The sequence below is a fragment of the Oncorhynchus clarkii genome, unplaced genomic scaffold, assembly GCF_045791955.1.
Source record: "Oncorhynchus clarkii lewisi isolate Uvic-CL-2024 unplaced genomic scaffold, UVic_Ocla_1.0 unplaced_contig_4357_pilon_pilon, whole genome shotgun sequence".
Taxonomy (NCBI): domain Eukaryota; kingdom Metazoa; phylum Chordata; class Actinopteri; order Salmoniformes; family Salmonidae; genus Oncorhynchus; species Oncorhynchus clarkii.
In genome coordinates, this window is record NW_027257924.1 from 301,962 (window position 1) to 328,994 (window position 27,033).

At 49.6% G+C, this 27,033-nt stretch overlaps 1 protein-coding gene across 1 annotated transcript; it reads right to left on the minus strand.

The window, feature by feature from the left end:
- Positions 1–9,386: 9,386 nt before the first annotated feature.
- Positions 9,387–12,004, minus strand: LOC139393657 (neurotrophin-3-like). The gene is made up of 2 exons (XM_071141998.1): positions 11,904–12,004; positions 9,387–10,246 (listed from the first exon to the last, which is right to left on the minus strand). The coding sequence occupies exon 2, from the start codon at positions 10,223–10,225 to the stop codon at positions 9,437–9,439; it is 789 nt and encodes a 262-aa protein (XP_070998099.1). The 5' UTR covers positions 10,226–10,246; positions 11,904–12,004; the 3' UTR covers positions 9,387–9,436.
- Between the last annotated feature and the right edge of the window lie 15,029 nt (positions 12,005–27,033).

Consider the following 27,033-nt stretch of genomic DNA (forward strand, 5'->3'; position numbering starts at 1 on the left):
ATACCGCTCAGGAAGGAGACGCGTTCTGTCTACTCGAGAAAAGTGCAAATCAATCCCAGAACAACAGCAAAGGACCTTGTGAAGATGCTGGAGGAAACAGGTACAAAAGTATCTATATCCACAGTAAAACGAGTCCTATATCGACATAACCTGAAAGGCCGCTCAGCAAGGAAGAAGCCACTGCTCCTAAACCACCATATAAAAGCCAGACTACGGTTTGCAACGGCACATGGAGACAAAGATCGTACGTTTTGGAGAAATGTCCTCTGGTCTGATGAAACTAAAATAGAACTGTTTGGCCATAATGACCATCGTTATGTTTGGAGGAAAAAGGGGGAGGCCTGCAAGCCTAAGAACACCATCCGAACCGTGAAGCACGGGGGTGGCAGCGCTTTGCTGCAGGAGGGACTGGTTGTCACGTTCTGACCATCGTTCTTGTGTGTTTTCCTTGTTTTAGTGATGGTCAGGACGTGAGCTGGGTGGGCATTCTATGTTGTGTGTCTGGTTTGTCTATTTCTATGTTTGGCCTGATATGGTTCTCAATCAGAGGCAGGTGTTAGTCATTGTCTCTGATTGGGAACCATATTTAGGTAGCCTGTTTTGTGTGGGGTTTTGTGGGTGATTGTTCCTGTCTTTGTGGCACCAGATAGGACTGTTTTGGTTTTTTCACGGTTCTTGTTTTGTAGATTGTTGTACTTTCATCTTTATTAAATATGTACAAAACTAACCACGCTGCATTTTGGTCCGCCTCTCTTTCCCCAGAAGAAAACCGTTACACTGGTGCACTTCACAAAATAGACGGCATCATGAGGAAAGAAAATGATGTGGATATATTGAAGCAACATCTCAAGACATCAGTCAGGAAGTTAAAGCTTGGTCTTAAATGGCTCTTCCAAATGGACAATGACCCCAAGCATACGTCCAAAGTTGTGGTAAAATGGCTTAAGGACAACAAAGTCAAGGTATTGGAGTGGCCATTACAAAGCCCTGACCTCAATCCCATAGAATATTTGTGGACAGAACTGAAAAAGCGTTTGCGAGCAAGGAGGCCTACAAACCTGACTCTGTTACACCAGCTCTGTCAGGAGGAATGGGACAAAATTCACCCAACTTATTGTGGGAAGCTTGTGGAAGGCTACCCAAAACGTTTGACCCAAGTTAAACACTTACAGGCAATGCTTCCAAATACTAATTGAGTGTATGTAAACTTCTGACCCACTGAATGTGATGAAAGAAATAAAAGCTGAAATAAATCATTCTCTACTATTATTCTGACATTTCACATTCTTAAAATAAAGTGGTGATCCCAACTGACCTAAAACAGGGATTATTTACTATGATTAAATGTCAGGAATTGTGAAAAACTGAGTTCAAATGTATTTGGCGAAGGTGTATGTAAACTTCTGACTTCAACTGTATCCCCCTCTCTCTTTCTCTCTCCCTCCTCCTTTCACCACCTCTCTTTCTCTCTCCCTCCTCCTCTCACCACCTCTCTTTCTTGATCTCCCTCTGGCTCGCTCTCGCTCTCACTCTCTCACTCACTCCCTCTCTTTGTCTCTCTCTCGCTCACTCCCTCTCTTTCTCTCTCTCTCTCTCACTCACTCCCTCTCTTTGTCTCTCTCTGGCAGCCTCTCTCTCTCCCTTCCTCCCTCTCTGGCAGCCTCTCTCTCTCCCTCCCTCCCTCTCTGGCAGCCTCTCTCTCTCCCTCCCTCCCTCTCTGGCAGCCTCTCTCTCTCCCTCCCTCCCTCTCTGGCAGCCTCTCTCTCTCCCTTCCTCCATCTCTGGCAGCCTCTCTCTCTCCCTTCCTCCCTCTCTGGCAGCCTCTCTCCCTCCCTTCCTCTCTGGCAGCCTCTCTCTCTCCCTTCCTCCCTCTCTGGCAGCCTCTCTCTCTCCCTTCCTCCCGCTCTGGCAGCCTCTCTCTCTCCCTCCCTTCCTTCCTCCCTCTCTGGCAGCCTCTCTCTCTCCCTCCCTCTCTGGCAGCCTCTCTCTCTCCCTCCCTTCCTTCCTCCCTCTCTGGCAGCCTCTCCCTCCCTCCCTCCCTCCCTCCCTCTCTCTCTCCTTTTCCCTGCCTCTTTCTGTCTCTGTCATTGGAACCTACTGCTGGACAGTCACAGACCCACAGGATGTAACTCAGTAATAACACACACAGGTAGAGACTGAGTTATAGAAAACATAGTCATGTTTATTCATGTTTCACCACACAGATGGACGGACAGACAGATGGGCTGAGTCCTGATCTGTTGGCGAGGGTAGAGTCAAAGGGATAGCATCTGTAAGCTCTGCTCTGTGGTCAGTTCTCAGTAGAGTCAGATGAATAGAGGACAGAGTCTTTAAGCGCTGCTCTGGGGTCAGTTCTCAGTGTGTTTAACAGAACACTGTACTGTGATGGAGCAGGCTGGAGGTCAGGACAGCACCGGAGATTTACCCAATCAACTAAACATCCAGAAGTACAGAGTAAAAGACAGACAGAACACAGTACAGGCAGTATAGTCAGTTTACACCAGCCATCTAATAGGTCGCTAACAGAACTACTACCATCCAACAGACTCTTCACTAGAACTCATGTTTTGTCACGTTGACTTCAGTCCTACAGCCTGGATGGGGCTGGGGGGGGGTCACGTATCCTTTAGCTGTCCTTAAATGTGCGATGTTTGGCACATTGTCCTCATTAAATAGCTGGGAACTCTAACGAAGAAGAAAACAACATTCCTTGTCCAGGAAATGCATTGGATTCAGCACTGGAGGTTGTATGTGTCTCTAAACACCAAGTGGTTAGAAGCAGCCAGAGTGACATTGGGTTAGCATGGTAACAGCAGGGCACTCCAATGTCCTCCAAACCAACAGAAACCATGTGACAGAATATCCAATGGGTTCTAGAATCTACTACAGTGTCAACAATGGATGTAGGAGATCCTCTGTGTGTGGATACAGTTTCAGACCTGTCCAGGTGTATCGGTGGGTATTAGAGTGTATCGGTGGGTATTAGAGTGTATTAGAGTGTATCGGTGGGTATTAGAGTGTATCGGTGGGTATTAGAGTGTATTAAAGTGTATCGGTGGGTATTAAAGTGTATTAAAGTGTATCTGTGGGTATTAAAGTGTATTAAAGTGTATCGGTGGGTATTAAAGTGTATCTGTGGGTATTAAAGTGTATCGGTGGGTATTAAAGTGTATCGGTGGGTATTAAAGTGTATATGTAGGTATTAAAGTGTATCGGTGGGTATTAAAGTGTATCGGTGGGAATTAAAGTGTATCGGTGGGTATTAAAGTGTATCTGTAGGTATTAAAGTGTATCGGTGGGTATTAAAGTGTATTAAAGTGTATCGGTGGGCATTAAAGTGTATCGGTGGGTATTAAAGTGTATCGGTGGGTATTAAAGTGTGTCGGTGGGTATTAAAGTGTATCGGTGGGTATTAAAGTGTATTAAAGTGTATCTGTGGGTATTAAAGTGTATTAAAGTGTATCGGTGGGTATTAAAGTGTAACGGTGGGTATTAAAGTGTATCGGTGGGTATTAAAGTGTGTCGGTGGGTATTAAAGTGTATCTGTGGGTATTAAAGTGGATCGGTGGGTATTAAAGTGTATCGGTGGGTATTAAAGTGTATCGGTGGGTATTAAAGTGTATGTGTGTATGACTGTGTAATAAATTGTACTGGTGTGTGTTGTAGAAAGGCAGGGTGTAGGTCTGTGGGAGAACTCCTATCTGTAATGATGTGGGTGGTATAGGTATGTGGGAGAACTCCTATCTGTAATGGTGTGAGTGGTATAGGTCTGTGGGAGAACTCCTATCTGTAATGGTGTGGATGGTATAGGTCTGTGGGAGAACTCCTATCTGTAATGGTGTGGGTGGTATAGGTCTGTGGGAGAACTCCTATCTGTAATGGTGTGGGTGATATAGGTCTGTGGGGGAACTCCTATCCTTAATGGTGTGGGTGGTATAGGTCTGTGGGAGAACTCCTATCTGTAATGGTGTGGGTGGTATGGGTCTGTTGGAGAACTCCTATCCTTAATGGTGTGGGTGGCCAGTTCTTCTCCAGCTGTTATCACAGGAGAACAATGCAACGATGATGTTCCACTCTACAGGTAATTGGTTCTAACCCCCTCTCTGTTCCACTCTATAGGTCATTGGTTCTAACCCCCTCTCTGTTCCACTCTATAGGTCATTGGTTCTAACCCCCTCTCTGTTCCACTCTATAGGTCATTGGTTCTAACCCCCTTTCTGTTCCACTCTATAGGCCATTGGTTCTAACCCCCTCTCTGTTCCACTCTATAGGTCATTGGTTCTAACCCCCTCTCTTTTCCACCCTATAGGTAATTGGTTCTAACCCCCTCTTTGTTCTACCCTATAGGTAATTGGTTCTAACCCCATCTGTTTCCACCCCCGGGTCTCTGCTGTCAGTCAGCTTCTTATAATCCCTTCTCTGTTCCATAATATAGGCCAGTGGTTCCACCCTTCTGATATTTCCCTGTTGTTTGAATCGCCCCTTCCTCTCCCCTCCTCCCCTCTGCTGGTGTAAAGGAGCTCCATGGTCAGGTTGTTAAAGGTCTATATTTGGGTCAGATGGTTTCTAGTGGTGCCTGTATCAACATCGTATAGCTGTATAATCCTACTGGAGTTGGAGAATCTATGAAACTCCTTCTTAAATATAACCTCTGGTTTAAACTCTCATTCCTTACTTTGTCAGCCTGTCAATCCCCCTCCCTGCATCAAAGCTTTAGTAACTTTGTTAACTCTGTGTTAGCTGCCTGAGTTGGTCTGGTTTAGCTGTCTCTATGTGGCCTGTGGGATGGAACTTTACAATTTGTATGAATGTTATGAGATGGTTGCATGGTTGTTCTGTGATGGTTGCATGGTTGTTCTGTGATGGTTGCATGGTTGTTCTGTGATGGTTGCATGGTTGTTCTGTGATGGTTGCATGTTTGTTCTGTGATGGTTGCATGGTTGTTCTGTGATGGCTGTATGGATGTTAGGAGATGGATTGTATGAATGTTCTGTGATGGTTGTATGAATGTTATGAGATGGTTGTATGGATGTTCTGTGATGGTTGCATGGTTGTTCTGTGATGGTTGCATGGTTGTTCTGTGATGGTTGCATGGTTGTTCTGTGATGGCTGTATGGTTGTTCTGTGATGGTTGTATGGATGTTAGGAGATGGATTGTATGAATGTTCTGTGATTGTTGTATGAATGTTATGAGATGGTTGTATGGATGTTATAAGATGGTTGTACGGATGTTATGAGAAGGTTGTATGAATGTTAGGAGATGGTTGTATGGATGTTATGAGAAGGTTGTATGAATGTTAGGAGATGGTTGTATGAATGTTCTGTGATGGTTGTATGGATGTTATGAAAAGGTTGTATGAATGTTAGGAGATGGTTGTATGAATGTTCTGTGATGGTTGTATGGATGTTATGAGGGGCCTCCCGAGTGGCTCAGTAGTCTAAGGCTGTGCCACTAGAGATCCTGGGTTCGAGTCAGGCTCTATCGCAGCCGGCAGCGACCGGGAGACCCATGAGACGGCATCCAGGTTAGGGGAGGGCTCTTGTCCCAATCCACACTAGCTACTCCTGTGGTGGGCCGGGTGCAATGCATGCTGACACGGTCGCCAGGTGTACGGTGTTTCCTCCCACACGTTGGTGCGGCTGGCTTCTGGCTTAAGCGGGCATTGTGTCAAGAAGCAGTGCGGCTTGGCTGGGTTGTATTTCAGAGGACGCACGGCTCTCGACCTTCGCCTCGAGTCCGTCGCCGCGAGTCCGTCGCCGCGAGTCCGTCGCCGCGAGTCCGTCGCCGCGAGTCCGTCGCCTCGAGTCCGTCGCCGCGAGTCCGTAAGGGAGTTGCAGCGATGGGACAAGACTGTAACTATCAGTTGGATACCACGAAATTGGGGAGAAAAAGGGGTAAAAATTCAAAGTAAATTATGTTCTGTGATGGTTGTATGAATGTTCTGTGATGGTTGTGTGGAGGTTCCTCCCAATACATTGAGGTTGACAGGTCTTCTCAGTGTTCTCTGACCCTGAGGTAGTGTCAGGGTTAGGTAGGGTTAGTGAGGTAGGGTTAGGGGTCAGGGTTAGGTAGGGTTAGTGAGGTAGGGTTAGGGGTCAGGGTTAGGTAGGGTTACTGAGGTAGGGTTAGTGGTCAGGGTTAGGTAGGGTTACTGAGGTAGGGTTGGGGGTCATGGTTAGGTAGGGTTAGTGAGGTAGGGTTGGGGGTCATGGTTAGGTAGGGTTAGTGAGGTAGGGTTAGGGGTCAGGGTTAGGCAGGGTTACTGAGGTAGGGTTAGTGGTCAGGGTTAGGTAGGGTTAGTGAGGTAGGGTTAGGGGTCAGGGTTAGGTAGGGTTAGTGAGGTAGGGTTAGGGGTCAGGGTTAGGTAGGGTTACTGAGGTAGGGTTGGGGTTCAGGGTTAGGTAGGGTTACTGAGGTAGTGTTAGGGGTCAGGGTTAGGTATGGTTACTGAGGTAGGGTTGGGGGTCAGGGTTAGGTAGGGTTACTGAGGTAGGGTTAGGGGTCAGGGTTAGGTAGGGTTAGTGAGGTAGGGTTAGGGGTCAGGGTTAGGTAGGGTTAGTGAGGTAGGGTTAGGGGTCAGGGTTAGGTAGGGTTAGTGAGGTAGGGTTAGGGGTCAGGGTTAGGTAGGGTTACTGAGGTAGGGTTGGGGGTCAGGGTTAGGTAGGGTTACTGAGGTAGGGTTAGGGGTCAGGGTTAGGTAGGGTTAGTGAAGTAGGGTTAGGGGTCTGGGTTGTTTGTTTGGTAGGGTTAGTTTGATAGACAGGTGTCAGATTTAGTGTCTGAGCCTGAACCAACTGACCTCTAAACTCTAACCTCTGACCTAGAAGTCTTATGAATAGCTCTCTGGCATTGCTGTCTGACCTCGTACCCGACAGGAAGTCTGAGGTCTTATGCAACACACAACTCTGTCCTCCAGACTTCCAAATGACATCAATGTATGATTTAGGTAAAAGCCCACCCGACAGAGAGTGATCTGAAGCTGGGATTGGCCTGTCGTAAAGCATCTTACAGGCTAGCTTAGGGGTTTCAATCCTAGCTCTGTACATAGGAACATGTCCTTAGGCAGCTTTCCACTCCCTAAGACACCATGTCATTAGCTATGGCACAGTCTGATGTGAGCCTGATACCTGCTACCTACCTGCTAACCTGCCTCAACACTTCAACCTACCTGCTGCTTGCCCTCAACATCACAGAGTTCTATCAGGTTCTACTGGGTTCACTCGGGTTCTACTAGATTCTACCAGGTTCTGAGGTTCTACCAGGTTCTAACAGGTTCTGATGTTCTACCAGGTTCTATTAGGGTCTATCATACTGTTCCACTGTTCTCAGGGCGGGCTATCACCAAACATAGAGGTGAGCATTCACCAAGGTTAGAAGTTGGCTTTAGGCTTAGAGAGTGGAGGTGGCTTTAGGCTTAGAGAGTGGAGGTGGCTTTAGGCTTAGAGAGTGGAGGTGGCTTTAGGCTTAGAGAGTGGAGGTGGCTTTAGGCTTAGAGAGTGGAGGTGGCTTTAGGCTTAGAGAGTGGAGGTGGCTTTAGGCTTAGAGAGTGGAGGTGGCTTTAGGCTTAGAGAGTGGAGGTGGCTTTAGGATTAGACGTTGGGTTTCGGGTTAGAGGTTGGAGATGGTCAGACAGGACCAGATTAACAGGAAGAGGAGGGGGCTGAGAGGCTTTGGTCCTGATAACATTAGTGGAACATGACCTAATGAGGCCAGACAGACATGCTCCATGTGCTCTATACATACTGCCCAGCCTCCCTACAGCCACAGCTCTTCCAGGCCAGAGGCCTGGTACCAAAGTACCATATCAGACCTCATGTATTGAGCCTGGATGATACAGCAAAACCTATAGTTACTACATCATGGAAAACCCAAACATGTCTGGTCTGTTGTATGTCAGCACGTCTGTTGTATGTCAGCGCGTCTGTCAGCACGTCTGTCGTCTGTCAGCACGTCTGTTGTATGTCAGCACGTCTGTCAGCACGTCTGTTGTATGTCAGCACGTCTGTTGTATGTCAGCACGTCTGTCGTCTGTCAGCACGTCTGTCAGCACGTCTGTCAGCACGTCTGTCAGCACGTCTGTCAGCACGTCTGTTGTATGTCAGATCGTCTGTCGTATGTCAGCACGTCTGTCAGCACGTCTGTCGTCTGTCAGCACGTCTGTCGTCTGTCAGCACGTCTGTTGTATGTCAGATCGTCTGTCGTATGTCAGCACGTCTGTCAGCACGTCTGTCATCTGTCAGCACGTCTGCCGTATACCCGTACATGTTCGTGGTTTCTCCATACATCCAGACAGTACATATTTAGTCCACAATAACATTTGGACCAGATTTCTGTTTTCAACAGTCAGAGCAGTGATGTCATAGAATGAGCTGAATGACAGTGTAGATCCCCTACTCCACACCTGGTGATGTCATATCTTCTTTTTCATCTGCTGCCCTAGGTATATCAACAAGGCACGTCGTCTCTTCATACTAGGCTGTACTGTCCAGCCCAATGGTAGAGTCTCTCCATGCTAGGCTGTACTGTCCTGCCCAATGGTAGAGTCTCTCCATGCAAGGCTGTACTGTCCAGCCCAATGGTAGAGTCTCTCCACAATAGAATGTACTGTCCAGCCCAATGGTAGAGTCTCTCCATGCTAGGCTGTACTGTCCTGCCCAATGGTAGAGTCTCTCCATGCTAGGCTGTACTGTCCAGCCCAATGGTAGAGTCTCTCCATGCTAGGCTGTACTGTCCTGCCCAATGGTAGAGTCTCTCCATGCAAGGCTGTACTGTCCAGCCCAACGGTAGAGTCTCTCCATGCTAGAATGTACTGTCCAGCCCAATGGTAGAGTCTCTCCACAATAGGCTGTACTGTCCAGCCCAATGGTAGAGTCTCTCCATACAAGGCCGTACTGTCCAGCCCAATGGTAGAGTGTCTCCATACAAGGCCGTACTGTCCAGCCCAATGGTAGAGTCTCTCCATACAAGGCCGTACTGTCCAGTCCAATGGTAGAGTCTCTCCATGCTAGGCTGTACTGTCCAGCCCAATGGTAAAGTCTCTCCATGCTAGGCTGTACTGTCCAGCCCCATTGTAGAGTCTCTCCATGCTAGGCTGTACTGTCCAGCCCAATGGTAAAGTCTCTCCATGCTAGGCTGTACTGTCCAGCCCCATGGTAGAGTCTCTCCATGCTATGCTGTACTGTCCAGCTCCATGGTCTGAGTCTGAAGATGCTAGGCTGTGTGGTGGCTGTGGAGCCGCATGTTAGGAGTTCTTGGTTTATTTTATTTTTTTCCTTTGATGATGACTTCAATAAATAACAAATATATTTATATATCATATATAGCCATGTAGAAACTACATGTATTTCACATAACTTAAATAATAATTTATATGTACAGCCCCCCCCTTCATAATAAGGAAATATATTCCATAATGTCTATGGTCGAGTTGTGTGTTTACGTCCTGCGGTGTTTCCGTGACAACGCACAGACACAGGAAGTGTCTATCCGTATCCAGCGCCAGCCCACAGAGGTCCGGTCCTGCGTCAGAGCTCTGACGTACGTCTGAGAGGTCTTACACTGCGAGTTCCAGTGTTTGTCATCGATGCCACGACAGCCGCTCTTAAAAGGTTTGGCAGTCCGACACTTGGTCTCATAGAAGTACTGCTTAACAAAGTTGCTTTCGGCGGTTCCCATCTTTATCTGATCCAGGACGGTGACCTGACGACCCCTGATGTCCACCGCATTCGTCTTGTCTGTCACCCACTGTGATTGGCTGTCACAGACAGAGTACTCCCCGCGGTAACTCTTGTGTTCTGCGTATCTCTTCCTGCGGGTCTTGTTGGTTCTGTCAGAGCTGCCCACATAGTCATCTATAGAGTAGAGCGGAGGAGGCTGCAGGGGAGCCCGCTCACTCAGCAGGACCCGGGGAGAGTTGTAGTGTTTCTGCTGCTCCAGCAGGTCAGACGACCTGGGCTGGTACAGCGAGCTGCGCCTCTCCAGGAATCTACTGTCGTCCAGAGGGGTGTCAATGGCGAGCAGGCCCAACGGTGGCAATGTGTCCTGGGCCTGCCTGTCCTGGCCCTCACCCCGCTTCCCCCGGCCGCGGGTCAGGTCCGCCTGCAGCAGCTGGATGATGAGGGAGTTGATGGGGTCCTGGGTGGGCGGGGGCTGCTGGCGCTCCATGTGCGTTGCCTGGATACCGTAGAGGTACGCTAGGAACAACACATACAGCAACATGGACATCACTAGATTCACCTGTAAGATCTGTGGAGTAGAGGAGACAGGATATCAGTTATTAATCACCTATAATCAATAATTACACCACTAGATTCACCTGTAAGATCTGTGGAGTAGAGACAGAATATCAGTTATTAATCACCTATAATCAATAATTACACCACTAGATTCACCTGTAAGATCTGTGGAGTAGAGACAGAATTTTAGTTATTAATCACCTATAATCAATAATTACACCACTAGATTCACCTGTAAAATCTGTGGAGTAGAGGATTCAGAATATCAGCTATTAATCACCTATAATCAATAATTACACCACTAGATTCACCTGTAAGATCTGTGGAGTATAGGAGACAGAATATCAGTTATTAATCACCTATAATCAATAATTACACCACTAGATTCACCTGTAAGATCTGTGGAGTAGAGACAGAATATCAGTTATTAATCACCTATAATCAATAATTACACCACTAGATTCACCTGTAAGATCTGTGGAGTAGAGGAGACAGAATATCAGTTATTAATCACCTATTATCAATAATTACACCACTAGATTCACCTGTAAGATCTGTGGAGTAGAGGAGACAGAATATCAGGTATTAATCACCTATAATCAGTAATTACACCACTAGATTCAGTTATTCTGGATTCAGTTACTGATTCAGTTACTGATTCAGATCAGTTATAATTTATTAATCACCTGGAGCATTATCAATGTTTTATATTCTGAATCTAGAATCATGCCAAAATGCTAATAGAATTAGTCCTGGAACATTATGAATGTTGTTTTATGTTCTGAATCTAGAATCATGCCAAAATGCTAATAGAATTAGTCCTGGAACATTATGAATGTTGTTTTATGTTCTGAATCTAGAATCATGCCAAAATACTAATAGAATTAGTCCTGGAACATTATCAATGTTGTTTTATGTTCTGAATCTAGAATCATGCCAAAATGCTAATTGAATTAGTCCTGGAACATTATCAATGTTGTTTTATGTTCTGAATCTAGAATCATGCCAAAATGCTAATAGAATTAGTCCTGGAACATTATCAATGTTTTATATTCTGAATCTAGAATCATGCCAAAATGCTAATAGAATTAGTCCTGGAGCATTATCAATGTTTTATGTTCTGAATCTAGAATCATGCCAAAATGCTAATAGAATTAGTCCTGGAGCATTATCAATGTTTTATGTTCTGAATCTAGAATCATGCCAAAATGCTAATAGAATTAGTCCTGGAGCATTATGAATGTTGTTTTATGTTCTGAATCTAGAATCATGCCAAAATGCTAATGGAATTAGTCCTGGAACATTATGAATGTTGTTTTATGTTCTGAATCTAGAATCATGCCAAAATGCTAATTGAATTAGTCCTGGAACATTATGAATGTTGTTTTATGTTCTGAATCTAGAATCATGCCAAAATGCTAATGGAATTAGTCCTAGAACATTATCAATGTTGCTTTATGTTCTGAATCTAGAATCATGCCAAAATGCTAATGGAATTAGTCCTGGAACATTATGAATGTTGTTTTATGTTCTGAATCTAGAATCATGCCAAAATGCTAATAGAATTAGTCCTGGAACATTATGAATGCTGTTTTATGAATGGAAAGGCACTGGAGCGATGAACCACTCTTGATGTCTCTGCCTGGCCGGCTGAGTAACTGGCTTACTGGTGCTCTTCCATGCCGTCCCTAGGAGGGGTGCGTCACTTGAGTGGGTTGAGTCACTGACATGATCTTCCTGTCCGGGTTGGCCCCACCCCCCTCGGGTTTGTTCCGTGGGGGACATCTTCGTGGGCTATACTCGGCCTTGTCTCAGGGTAGTAAGTTGGTGGTTGAAGATATCCCTCTAGTGGTGTGGGGGCTGTGCTGTGCCTGTCCGGGGGATTCATCGGATGGGGTCACAGTGTCAGCCGACCCCTCCTGTCTCAGGCTCCAATATTTATGCTGCAATAGTTTGGGTCAGGGGGGTAGGGTCAGTCTGTTATATCTGGAGTATTTATCCTGTCTTATCGGGTGTCCTGTGTGAATTTAAGTATGCTCTGTCTAATTCTCTCCCTCCCCTCCCGGAGGACCTGAGCCTCAGGACAATCTGGCCTGATGACTCCTTGCTGTCCCCAGTCCACCTGGCCGTGCTGCTGCTCCAGTTTCAACTGTTCTGCCTGCGGCTATGGAACCCTGGCCTGTTCACCGGACATTCTACCTGTCCCGGACCTGCTGTTTTCGACTCTCTCTCTCTACCGCACCTGCTGTCTAACTTTGAATGATCGTCTATGAAAAGCCAACTGACATTTACTCCTGAGGTGCTGACCTGTTGCACCCTTTACAACCAGTGTCATTATTATTATTATTTGACCTTGCTGGTCATCTATGAATGTTTGAATATCTTGGCCATGTTCTGTTATAATCTCAACCCGACATAGCCAGAAGAGGACTGGCCGTCCCTCTCCCCCTCTCTAGGGAGTTTTTCCTAGCCACCGTGCTTCTGCCTGTGTTTGGGATTTAGGCTGGGTTTCTGTACAGCACTTTGTGACATCGGCTGATGTAAAAAGGGCTTTATAAATACATTTGATTGATGTAAAAAATGACTAGGAGTAGGAGGAGGGGGAGGGGGACTAGGAGGAGGAGGAGGGGGAGGAGGAGGGGGAGAGGGACTAGGAGGAGGAGGAGAAGGGGGAGGAGGGGGAGGGGGACTAGAAGGAGGAGGAGGGGGAGATGGACTAAGAGGAGGGGGAGAGGGACTAAGAGGAGGGGGAGAGGGACTAAGAGGAGGGGGAGAGGGACTAGGAGGAGGGGGAGAGGGAGGGGGACTAGGAGGAGGAGGGGGAGGGGGACTAGGAGGAGGAGGAGAGGGACTAGGAGGAGGAGGGGGAGGGGGACTAGAAGGAGGAGGAGGGGGAGATGGACTAGGAGGAGGGGGAGGGGGACTAAGAGGAGGGGGAGAGGGACTAGGAGGAGGGGGAGAGGGACTAGGAGGAGGGGGAGAGGGACTAGGAGGAGGAGGAGAGGGACTAGGAGGAGGAGGGGGACAAGGAGGAGGAGGGGGAGAGGGACTAGGAGGAGGAGGGGGACAAGGAGGAGGAGGGGGAGAGGGACTAGGAGAGGGGGAGGGGGACAAGGAGGAGGAGAGGGGGAGGGGGACAAGGAGGAGGAGGAGGGGGAGAGGGACTAGGAGAGGAGTAGGGGGAGGGGGACTAGGAGGAGGGGGAGGAGGAGGGGGAGAGGGACTAGGAGGAGGAGGGGGAGGGGAACTAGGAGGAGGAGGGGGACTAGGAGGAGGAGGGGGAGAGGGACTAGGAGGAGGGGGACTAGGAGGAGGAGAGGGAGGAGGGGGACTAGAAGGAGGAGGAGGGGGAGATGGACTAGGAGGAGGGGGAGGGGGAGATGGACTAGGAGGAGGGGGGTACAAGGAGGAGGAGGAGGAGGGGACTAGGAGGAGGAGGGGGAGGGGGACAAGGAGGAGGAGGGGGAGGGGGACTAGGAGGAGGAGGAGGGGGAGAAGGACTAGGAGGAGGAGGGGGACAAGGAGGAGGAGAAGGACTAGGAGGAGGAGGAGGGGGAGGAGGAGGGGGACTAGAAGGAGGAGAAGGGGGAGATGGACTAGGAGGAGGGGGAGGTGGAGTAGGAGGAGGGGGACTAGGAGGAGGGTGAGAGGGACTAGGAGGAGGAGGGGGACTAGGAGTAGGAGGGGGACAAGGAGGAGGAGGGGGGGGACTAGGAGGAGGAGGAGGAGGAGAGGGACTAGGAGGAGGAGGGGGACAAGGAGGAGGAGGGGGAGAGGGACTAGGAGGAGGAGAGGGGGACTGGGGGGCGAGGAGGGGGAGGGGGACTAGGAGATGGAGGAGAGGGAGAGGGACTAGGAGGAGGAGGAGAGGGAGAGGGACGAGGAGGAGGAGGGGGACAGGGACTAGGAGGAGGAGGGGGAGGAGGACTAGGAGGGGGACTAGGAGGAGGAGGACTAGGAGGAGGAGGGGGAGGAGGACTAGGAGGGGGACTAGGAGGAGGAGGACTAGGAGGAGGAGGGGGAGGGGGACTAGGAGGAGGAGGGTGACTAGCAGGAGGAGGAGGGGGAGGGGGACTAGGAGGAGGAGGAGGAGAGAGACTAGGAGGAGGAGGGGGTGGGGGAGGAGGAGGAGGGGGAGGATGAGGGGGAGGGGGACTAGGAGGAGGAGGTGGGGGACTAGGAGGAGGAGGTGGGGGACAAGGAGGAGGAGGAGGGGGAGGGGGACTAGGAGCTGGAGGAGGAGGAGTGGGAATAGGAGGAGGAAGGGGACTCGGAGGAGGGGGAGAGGGACTAGGAGGAGGAGGAGGGGGACTAAGAGGTGGAGGGGGAGGGGGAGAGGGACTAGGAGGAGGAGGAGGAGGAGGGGGACTAGGAGGAGGAGGACGGGGACTAGGAGGAGGGGGAGAGGGACCAGGAGGAGGAGGGGATGGGGACTAGACATAGGAGGAGGGGGAGTAGGAGGAGGGGGAGGAGGGGGACTAGGAGCTGGAGGACCGGGGAGGGGGACTAGGAGGAAGAGGAGGGGGACTAGGAGGAGGAGGAGAGGGACTAGGAGGAGGGTGAGAGGGACTATGAGGAGGGGGAGAGGGACTAGGAGGAGGAGGAGGGGGAGAGGTACTAGGAGGAGGGGGAAGGGGACTAGGAGGAGGAGAGGGATAGGGACTAGGGACTAGGAGGGGGAGGGGGACTAGGACGAGGAGGGGGAGGGGGCCTAGGACGAAGAGGGGGAGGGGGCCTAGGAGGAGGAGGAGGGGGAGAGGTACTAGGAGGAGGGGGAAGGGGACTAGGAGGAGGATAGGGATAGGGACTAGGAGGAGGAGGAGGGGGAGGAGTGGTAACATGAAACAGGAGGGGGCCTAGGAGGAGGAGGAGGAGGGGGAGGAGTGGGAACATGAAACAGGAGGGGGACTAGGAGATGGTGAAGTGTACCTCTGTGTGACGGGGATACCAGGGGCTGAGACCAGAGTTATTCAGAGTTGTACAGTTCATCAGCTAGTGGTTTACAGTCTATTAGGGATGTAGACATTCTGCTGGGTTGAGGCCAGTTCCTTGAAACACTGATCTGTAGCCTGGGGCATCCAGTTGCTCATTTGGTCACAACAACATTTGAGGCACAGAACTAGAATGAGATTCTATTTCTATTATTTGAGGTCAAGGGTCAAAGCAGGTGTGTGAATCACTGGTCTCTGCTAATATAATGTAACATTAGCAGCAATGTTGCGTGTAGCTCTGCTGCTACTATAGACTCCAGACGCCATGCCGAGAGGAAACCTGTCCAAACTCTTACAAGTCTGACGTGATTGCAACACATGGAGCAGCTAGGATGAGGGCTGCAGTAGATATCTCAGATAGGGGGGAGTGAGGCCTAAGAGGGTTTTATAAATAAGCATCAACCAGTGGGTCTTGCGATAGGTATACAGAGATGACCAGTTTACAGAGGAGTATAGAGTGCAGTGATGTGTCCAATAAGGAGCATTGGTGGCAAATCTGATGGCCGAATAGTAAAGAACATCTAGCCGCTCGAGAGCACCCTTACCTGCTGATCTATAAATTATGTCTCAGTAATCTAGCATGGGTAGGATGGTCATCTGAATCAGGGTTAGTTTGGCAGCTGGGGTGAAAGAGGAGCGATTACAATAGAGGAAACCAAGTCTAGAAATAACTTTAACCTGCAGCTTGGATATGTAGACAGTGAACCATCTAGCCACACTCCCAAGTACTCGTATGAAGTGACTACCTCAAGCTCCAAACCCTCAGAGGTAGTTATCACACCTGTGGGGAGAGGGGCATTCTTCTTACCAAACCACATGGCCTTTGTTTTGGAGGTGTTCAGAACAAGGTTAAGGGCAGAGAAAGCTTGTTGGACACTGAGAAAGCTTTGTTGTAGAGCATTTAACACAAAAACCAGGCAGGGGCCAGCAGAGTATAAGACTGTATCATCTGCATTTAAATGGATGAGAGAGCTTCCTACTGCCTGAGCTATATATTGATGTAATTTGATAAGAGAGTGGGACCTAGGATCGAGCCTTGGGGTACCCCCTTGGTGACAGGCAGTGGTTGAGACAGCAGAATTTCTGACTCTTTGAGAGAGGTAGTTAGCAAACCAGCCCAAAGTCCCCGCAGAGACACCAATACTCCTTAGCCGGCCCACAAGAATGGAATGGTCTACCGTATGTCAAAAGCATTGACCAAGTCAATAAAAACTAGCAGCACAACATTGCTTAGAATCAAGGGCAATTGTGACATCATTGAGGACCTTTAAGGTTGCAGTGACACATCCATAACCTGAGCGGAAACCAGATGCTACCCCAGAGAGAATAGTATAGACATCAAGACAGCCAGTACTACAAGTACTACAGGAAACAAGGTGCAGAGGTGATGTTTCCACTGACTGTCCACTAGGTTATAGGGAGATAATCCTACCACCCATCAAATGAAAAGGAATCACACAGGGCAGAGACTCAGGACATGGCAGAGACTCAGGACAGGGCAGAGACTCAGGACAGGGCAGAGACTCAGGGCAGGGCAGGGGCTCAGGGCAGAGCAGGGCAGAGACTCCGGACATGGCAGAGACTCCGGACATGGCAGAGACTCCGGACAGGGCAGAGACTCCGGACAGGGCAGAGACTCCGGACAGGGCAGAGACTCCGGACAGGGCAGAGACTCCGGACAGGGCAGAGACTCCGGACAGGGCAGAGACTCCGGACAGGGCAGAGACTCAGGACAGGGCAGAGACTCAGGACAGGGCAGAGGCTCAGGGCAGACGGAGTGAGAACAGTACAGACATCGACCAAAAAGCAATTAGTAACCCAAAAATACAATCTCTCCTGGACAACTTTTTAGCCTTTAACATTCTCCTACAGCAATGAAGGTGTAAATGTGTCAGTTTGGAACATAAACTTTATATCTGACAAATGATCCTCCTTGGAAACATAAGAGGAACCCATAGAGAATAGAGAATGAAAAATGGTTCGATAATGATTGGAGAAATCTAAAGAAGTGGATAAATATATCTAATCAAAAACACAGAGAACCAGACAACAAAAATATAGGCCTTCAATATGGGTAAACACTGAAGCAATACAAACACACCCTAAGAACAAAGGAACAGAACATTAGAAATCAGCTGGATGGAATTGAGGAATTCATAGAATTAAACCACTTCTGGGAGAATTGGAATAAATGAAACAAACCTCATCATTTGGCTCTCCAAAATGGGGATATGGGGAGAAATCACTTTGCAAACCTCATCATTTGGCACTCCAAAATGGGGATATGGGGAGAAATCACTTTGCAAACCTCATCATTTGGCTCTCCAAAATGGGGATATGGGGAGAAATCACTTTGAAAACCTCATCATTTGGCTCTCCATAATGGGGATATGGGGAGAAATCACTTTGCAAACCTCATCATTTGGCTCTCCAAAATGGGGATATGGGGAGAAATCACTTTGCAAACCTCATCATTTGGCTCTCCAAAATGGGGATATGGGGAGAAATCACTTTGCAAACCTCATCATTTGGCTCTCCAAAATGGGGATATGGGGAGAAATCACTTTGCAAACCTCATCATTTGGCTCTCCAAAATGGGGATATGGGGAGAAATCACTTTGCAAACCTCATAATTTTGGCACTCCATAATGGGGACATGGGGAGAAATCACTTTGCAAACCTCATCATTTGGCACTCCATAATGGGGATATGGGGAGAAATCACAAACATGACAAATCCTTGAATCAGCAGTCAAAGACTATCAGAGACCTGTGGAAACTACGCACTCTCCAACCCAAAAAGACCTGTGGATACCCCAGTTACAGAAGAAGAATTATTGGAAAAACTATGCACTCTCCAACCCAAAAAGACCTGTGGATACCCCAGTTACAGAAGAAGAATTATTGGAAAAACTATGCACTCTACAACCCAAAAAGGCCTGTGGTGCTGAAGGTATTTTAAATGGGCAGACTGATAAAGACATGGTAAAGGGCAGACTGATAAAGACATGGTAAAGGGCAGACTGATAAAGACATGGTAAAGGGCAGACTGATAAAGACATGGTAAAGGGCAGACTGATAAAGACATGGAAAAGGGCAGACTGATAAAGACATGGTAAAGGGCAGACTGATAAAGACATGGAAAAGGGCAGACTCCGGACAGGGCAGAGACTCCGGACAGGGCAGAGACTCAGGACAGGGCAGAGACTCCGGACAGGGCAGAGACTCCGGACAGGGCAGAGACTCCGGACAGGGCAGAGACTCCGGACAGGGCAGAGACTCCGGACAGGGCAGAGACTCCGGACATGGCAGAGACTCAGGACATGGCAGAGACTCAGGACAGGGCAGAGACTCAGGGCAGGGCAGGGGCTCAGGGCAGGGCAGGGCAGAGCAGAGACTCCGGACATGGCAGAGACTCAGGACAGGGCAGAGACTCCGGACAGGGCAGAGACTCCGGACAGGGCAGAGGCTCAGGGCAGGGCAGGGCAGAGACTCCGGACATGGCAGAGACTCAGGACATGGCAGAGACTCCGGACAGGGCAGAGACTCAGGACAGGGCAGAGACTCAGGACAGGGCAGAGACTCAGGACAGGGCAGAGACTCAGGACAGGGCAGAGACTCAGGACAGGGCAGAGACTCCGGACAGGGCAGAGACTCAGAACAGGGCAGAGACTCCGGACAGGGCAGAGACTCAGAACAGGGCAGAGACTCAGGACAGGGCAGAGACTCAGGACAGGGCAGAGACTCAGGACAGGGCAGAGACTCCGGACAGGGCAGAGACTCCGGACAGGGCAGAGACTCAGGACAGGGCAGAGACTCAGGACAGGGCAGAGACTCAGGACAGGGCAGAGACTCCGGACAGGGCAGAGACTCCGGACAGGGCAGAGACTCAGGACAGGGCAGAGACTCAGGACAGGGCAGAGACTCCGGACAGGGCAGAGACTCCGGACAGGGCAGAGACTCCGGACAGGGCAGAGACTCAGAACAGGGCAGAGACTCCGGACAGGGCAGAGACTCAGGATATGGCAGAGACTCAGGACATGGCAGAGACTCAGGACAGGGCAGAGACTCAGGACAGGGCAGAGACTCAGGACAGGGCAGAGACTCAGGACAGGGCAGAGACTCCGGACAGGGCAGAGACTCAGGACAGGGCAGAGACTCAGGACAGGGCAGAGACTCAGGACAGGGCAGAGACTCAGGACAGGGCAGAGACTCCGGACAGGGCAGAGACTCCGGACAGGGCAGAGACTCAGGACAGGGCAGAGACTCAGGACAGGGCAGAGACTCCGGACAGGGCAGAGACTCCGGACAGGGCAGAGACTCAGGACAGGGCAGAGACTCCGGACAGGGCAGAGACTCCGGACAGGGCAGAGACTCAGGACAGGGCAGAGACTCAGGACAGGGCAGAGACTCAGGACATGGCAGAGACTCAGGACAGGGCAGAGACTCCGGACAGGGCAGAGACTCCGGACAGGGCAGAGACTCCGGACAGGGCAGAGACTCCGGACAGGGCAGAGACTCCGGACAGGGCAGAGACTCAGGACAGGGCAGAGACTCCGGACAGGGCAGAGACTCCGGACAGGGCAGAGACTTCGGACAGGGCAGAGACTCCGGACAGGGCAGAGACTCAGGACAGGGCAGAGACTCCGGACAGGGCAGAGACTCCGGACAGGGCAGAGACTCCGGACAGGGCAGAGACTCCGGACAGGGCAGAGACTCAGGACAGGGCAGAGACTCAGGACAGGGCAGAGACTCCGGACAGGGCAGAGACTCAGGACATGGCAGAGACTCAGGACATGGCAGAGACTCCGGACAGGGCAGAGACTCCGGACAGGGCAGAGACTCCGGACAGGGCAGAGACTCCGGACAGGGCAGAGACTCAGAACAGGGCAGAGACTCCGGACAGGGCAGAGACTCAGGATATGGCAGAGACTCAGGACAGGGCAGAGACTCAGGACAGGGCAGAGACTCAGGACAGGGCAGAGACTCAGGACAGGGCAGAGACTCCGGACAGGGCAGAGACTCAGGACAGGGCAGAGACTCAGGACAGGGCAGAGACTCAGGACAGGGCAGAGACTCAGGACAGGGCAGAGACTCCGGACAGGGCAGAGACTCAGGACAGGGCAGAGACTCAGGACAGGGCAGAGACTCCGGACAGGGCAGAGACTCCGGACGGGGCAGAGACTCCGGACGGGGCAGAGACTCAGGACAGGGCAGAGACTCCGGACAGGGCAGAGACTCCGGACAGGGCAGAGACTCCGGACAGGGCAGAGACTCAGGACAGGGCAGAGACTCAGGACATGGCAGAGACTCAGGACATGGCAGAGACTCAGGACAGGGCAGAGACTCCGGACAGGGCAGAGACTCCGGACAGGGCAGAGACTCCGGACAGGGCAGAGACTCCGGACAGGGCAGAGACTTCGGACAGGGCAGAGACTCCGGACAGGGCAGAGACTCAGGACAGGGCAGAGACTCCGGACAGGGCAGAGACTCCGGACAGGGCAGAGACTCCGGACAGGGCAGAGACTCCGGACAGGGCAGAGACTCCGGACAGGGCAGCGACTCAGGACAGGGCAGAGACTCAGGACAGGGCAGAGACTCCGGACAGGGCAGAGACTCCGGACAGGGCAGAGACTCAGGACATGGCAGAGACTCAGGACATGGCAGAGACTCAGGACAGGGCAGAGACTCCGGACAGGGCAGAGACTCCGGACAGGGCAGAGACTCCGGACAGGGCAGAGACTCCGGACAGGGCAGAGACTCAGGTGGAATGGTAATATGGTATAAACCTGAACTAACTCATCCAATCGAATTGATCAAAACAGGAGAATTCTTTATCTGGTTAAAAATCAACAAGGAGGCTCTTAACAGATTAAAACGTCTTCCTCTGTGCCACATACATTCCCCCTCAGAGTCACCCTACTTCAATGAAGAGAGTTTCTCCATTCTAGAGGGGGAAATTAGTCACTTTCAGGCCCAAGGCAACGTACCGGTCTGTGGAGACCTGAATGGTGAAACAACAGAAGAACTAGACACTATTAACAGTCATGGGGATAAACACCTACCAGGAAGCAACAACCTTTCCCTCCCCACATACCCCCCCAGAAACAACTATGACAAAGTGAAAAATTCAAATGGAGTACAGCTCGTGAAGCTCTGTCGAACACTGGGTCTGTACATAGTCAATGGTAGGCTGAGATGGGACTGTTTTGGTAGGTACACCAATAGCTCATCTCTTGGCAGCAGTACTGTAGACTACTTTATCACTAACCTCAACCCAGAGTCTCTCAGAGCCTTCACAGTCAGCCCACTGACACCTCTCTCAGAGCCTTCACAGTCAGCCCACTAACACCTCTCTCAGAGCCTTCACAGTCAGCCCACTGACACCTCTCCCAGAGCCTTCACAGTCAGCCCACTGACACCTCTCTCAGAGCCTTCACAGTCAGCCCACTGACACCTCTCTCAGAGTCTTCACAGTCAGCCCACTGACACCTCTCTCAAAGCCTTTACAGTCAGCCCACTAACACCTCTCTCAGAGGCTTCACAGTCAGCCCACTAACACCTCTCTCAGAGGCTTCACAGTCAGCCCACTAACACCTCTCTCAGAGCCTTCAGTCAGCCCACTGACACCTCTCTCAGAGCCTTCACAGTCAGCCCACTGACACCTCTCTCAGAGCCTTCACAGTCAGCCCACTAACACCTCTCTCAGAGCCTTCACAGTCAGCCCACTAACACCTCTCTCTGACCACAGTAAAATCACAGTGTATCTGAGAAGAGTGGAATCCAACCATGAAGCAACACGGCCCAATAAATGACATGGTACTGAACAGGCCTATAGACGGAGTGAGAACAGTACAGACATCGACCAAAAAGCAATTAGTAGCCCAAAAATACAATCTCTCCTGGACAACTTTTTAGCCTTTAACATTCTCCTACAGCAATGAAGGTGTAAATGTGTCAGTTTGGAACATAAACTTTATATCTGACAAATGATCCTCCTTGGAAACATAAGAGGAACCCATAGAGAATAGAGAATGAAAAATGGTTCGATAATGATTGGAGAAATCTAAAGAAGTAGATAAATATATCTAATCAAAAACACAGAGAACCAGACAACAAAAATATAGGCCTTCAATATGGGTAAACACTGAAGCAATACAAACACACCCTAAGAACAAAGGAACAGAACATTAGAAATCAGCTGGATGGAATTGAGGAATTCATAGAATTAAACCACTTCTGGGAGAATTGGAATAAATGAAACAAACCTCATCATTTGGCTCTCCAAAATGGGGATATGGGGAGAAATCACTTTGCAAACCTCATCATTTGGCACTCCAAAATGGGGATATGGGGAGAAATCACTTTGCAAACCTCATCATTTGGCACTCCAAAATGGGGATATGGGGAGAAATCACTTTGCAAACCTCATCATTTGGCTCTCCAAAATGGGGATATGGGGAGAAATCACTTTGCAAACCTCATCATTTGGCTCTCCATAATAGGGATATGGGGAGAAATCACTTTGCAAACCTCATCATTTGGCTCTCCAAAATGGGGATATGGGGAGAAATCACTTTGCAAACCTCATCATTTGGCTCTCCATAATGGGGATATGGGGAGAAATCACTTTGCAAACCTCATCATTTGGCTCTCCAAAATGGGGATATGGGGAGAAATCACTTTGCAAACCTCATCATTTGGCTCTCCATAATGGGGATATGGGGAGAAATCACTTTGCAAACCTCATAATTTTGGCACTCCATAATGGGGACATGGGGAGAAATCACTTTGCAAACCTCATCATTTGGCACTCCATAATGGGGATATGGGGAGAAATCACAAACATGACAAATCCTTGAATCAGCAGTCAAAGACTATCAGAGACCTGTGGAAACTACGCACTCTCCAACCCAAAAAGACCTGTGGATACCCCAGTTACAGAAGAAGAATTATTGGAAAAACTATGCACTCTACAACCCAAAAAGACCTGTGGATACCCCAGTTACAGAAGAAGAATTATTGGAAAAACTATGCACTCTCCAACCCAAAAAGGCCTGTGGTGCTGAAGGTATTTTAAATGGGCAGACTGATAAAGACATGGTAAAGGGCTGACATATAAAGACATGGTAAAGGGCAGACTGATAAAGACATGGTAAAGGGCTGACAGATAAAGACATGGTAAAGGGCAGACTGATAAAGACATGGTAAAGGGCAGACTGATAAAGACATGGTAAAGGGCAGACTGATAAAGACATGGAAAAGGGCAGACTGATAAAGACATGGTAAAGGGCAGACTGATAAAGACATGGAAAAGGGCAGACTGATAAAGGGCTGACATATAAAGACATGGTAAAGGGCAGACTGATGAAGACATGGTAAAGGGCTGACAGATAAAGACATGGTAAAGGGCTGACTGATAAAGACATGGTAAAGGGCTGACAGATAAAGACATGGTAAAGGGCTGACTGATAAAGACATGGTAAAGGGCTGACAGATAAAGACATGGTAAATCAAATCAAATCAAATCAAATTTTATTTGTCACATACACATGGTTAGCAGATGTTAATGCGAGTGTAGCGAAATGCTTGTGCTTCTAGTTCCGACAATGCAGTAATAACCAACAAGTAATCTAACTAACAATTCCAAAACTACTGTCTTGTACACAGTGTAAGGGGATAAAGAATATGTACATAAGGATATATGAATGAGTGATGGTACAGAGCAGCATAGGCAAGATACAGTAGATGGTATCGGGTACAGTATGTACAAATGAGATGAGTATGTAAACAAAGTGGCATAGTATAGTATAAAGTGGCTAGTGATACATGTATTACATAAGGATACCGTCGATGATATAGAGTACAGTATATACGTATGCGTATGAGATGAATAATGTAGGGTAAGTAACATTTATATAAGGTAGCATTGTTTAAAGTGGCTAGTGATATATTTACATCATTTCCCATCAATTCCCATTATTAAAGTGGCTGGAGTTGAGTCAGTGTCAGTGTGTTGGCAGCAGCCACTCAGTGTTAGTGGTGGCTGTTTAACAGTCTGATGGCCTTGAGGTAGAAGCTGTTTTTCAGTCTCTCGGTCCCAGCTTTGATGCACCTGTACTGACCTCGCCTTCTGGATGATAGCGGGGTGAACAGGCAGTGGCTCGGGTGGTTGATGTCCTTGATGATCTTTATGGCCTTCCTGTGACATCGGGTGGTGTAGGTGTCCTGGAGGGCAGGTAGTTTGCCCCCGGTGATGCGTTGTGCAGACCTCACTACCCTCTGGAGAGCCTTACGGTTGAGGGCGGAGCAGTTGCCGTACCAGGCGGTGATACAGCCCGCCAGGATGCTCTCGATTGTGCATCTGTAGAAGTTTGTGAGTGCTTTTGGTGACAAGCCGAATTTCTTCAGCCTCCTGAGGTTGAAGAGGCGCTGCTGCGCCTTCTTCACGATGCTGTCTGTGTGAGTGGACCAATTCAGTTTGTCTGTGATGTGTATGCCGAGGAACTTAAAACTTGCTACCCTCTCCACTACTGTTCCATCGATGTGGATAGGGGGGTGTTCCCTCTGCTGTTTCCTGAAGTCCACAATCATCTCCTTAGTTTTGTTGACGTTGAGTGTGAGGTTGTTTTCCTGACACCACACTCCGAGGGCCCTCACCTCCTCCCTGTAGGCCGTCTCATCGTTGTTGGTAATCAAGCCTACCACTGTTGTGTCGTCCGCAAACTTGATGATTGAGTTGGAGGCGTGCGTGGCCACGCAGTCGTGGGTGAACAGGGAGTACAGGAGAGGGCTCAGAACGCAACCTTGTGGGGCCCCAGTGTTGAGGATCAGCGGGGAGGAGATGTTGTTGCCTACCCTCACCACCTGGGGGCGGCCCGTCAGGAAGTCCAGTACCCAGTTGCACAGGGCGGGGTCGAGACCCAGGGTCTCGAGCTTGATGACGAGCTTGGAGGGTACTATGGTGTTGAATGCCGAGCTGTAGTCGATGAACAGCATTCTCACATAGGTATTCCTCTTGTCCAGATGGGTTAGGGCAGTGTGCAGTGTGGTTGAGATTGCATCGTCTGTGGACCTATTTGGGCGGTAAGCAAATTGGAGTGGGTCTAGGGTGTCAGGTAGGGTGGAGGTGATATGGTCCTTGACTAGTCTCTCAAAGCACTTCATGATGACGGATGTGAGTGCTACGGGGCGGTAGTCATTTAGCTCAGTTACCTTAGCTTTCTTGGGAACAGGAACAATGGTGGCCCTCTTGAAGCATGTGGGAACAGCAGACTGGTATAGGGATTGATTGAATATGTCCGTAAACACACCGGCCAGCTGGTCTGCGCATGCTCTGAGGGCGCGGCTGGGGATGCCATCTGGGCCTGCAGCCTTGCGAGGGTTAACACGTTTAAATGTCTTACTCACCTCGGCTGCAGTGAAGGAGAGACCGCATGTTTTCGTTGCAGGCCGTGTCAGTGGCACTGTATTGTCCTCAAAGCGGGCAAAAAAGTTATTTAGTCTGCCTGGGAGCAAGACATCCTGGTCCGTGACTGGGCTGGGTTTCTTCCTGTAGTCCGTGATTGACTGTAGACCCTGCCACATGCCTCTTGTGTCTGAGCCGTTGAATTGAGATTCTACTTTGTCTCTGTACTGGCGCTTAGCTTGTTTGATAGCCTTGCGGAGGGAATAGCTGCACTGTTTGTATTCGGTCATGTTACCAGACACCTTGCCCTGATTAAAAGCAGTGGTTCGCGCTTTCAGTTTCACACGAATGCTGCCATCAATCCACGGTTTCTGGTTAGGGAATGTTTTAATCGTTGCTATGGGAACGACATCTTCAACGCACGTTCTAATGAACTCGCACACCGAATCAGCGTATTCGTCAATGTTGTTATCTGACGCAATACGAAACATCTCCCAGTCCACGTGATGGAAGCAGTCTTGGAGTGTGGAGTCAGCTTGGTCGGACCAGCGTTGGACAGACCTCAGCGTGGGAGCCTCTTGTTTTAGTTTCTGTCTGTAGGCAGGGATCAACAAAATGGAGTCGTGGTCAGCTTTTCCGAAAGGGGGGCGGGGCAGGGCCTTATATGCGTCGCGGAAGTTAGAGTAACAATGGTCCAAGGTCTTTCCTCCCCTGGTTGCGCAATCGATATGCTGATAAAATTTGGGGAGTCTTGTTTTCAGATTAGCCTTGTTAAAGTCCCCAGCTACAATGAATGCAGCCTCCGGATAAATTGTTTCCAGTTTGCAGAGTTAAATAAAGTTCGTTCAGAGCCATCGATGTGTCTGCTTGGGGGGGGATATATACGGCTGTGATTATAATCGAAGAGAATTCTCTTGGTAGATAATGCGGTCTACATTTGATTGTGAGGAATTCTAAATCAGGTGAACAGAAGGATTTGAGTTCCTGTATGTTTCTTTCATCGCACCATGTCACGTTAGTCATAAGGCATACGCCCCCGCCCCTCTTTTTACCAGAAAGATGTTTTTTCCTGTCTGCGCGATGCGTGGAGAAACCTGTTGGCTGCACCGCTTCGGATTGCGTCTCTCCAGTAAGCCACGTTTCCGTGAAGCAAAGAACGTTACAGTCTCTGATGTCCCTCTGGAATGCTACCCTTGCTCGGATTTCATCAACCTTGTTGTCAAGAGACTGGACATTGGCAAGAAGAATGCTAGGGAGTGGTGCGCGCTGTGCCCGTCTCCGGAGTCTGACCAGTAGACCGCCTCGTTTCCCTCTCTTTCGGAGTCGTTTTTTGGGTTGCTGCATAGGATCCACTCCGTTGTCCTGTTTGTAAGGCAGAACACAGGATCCGCGTCGCGAA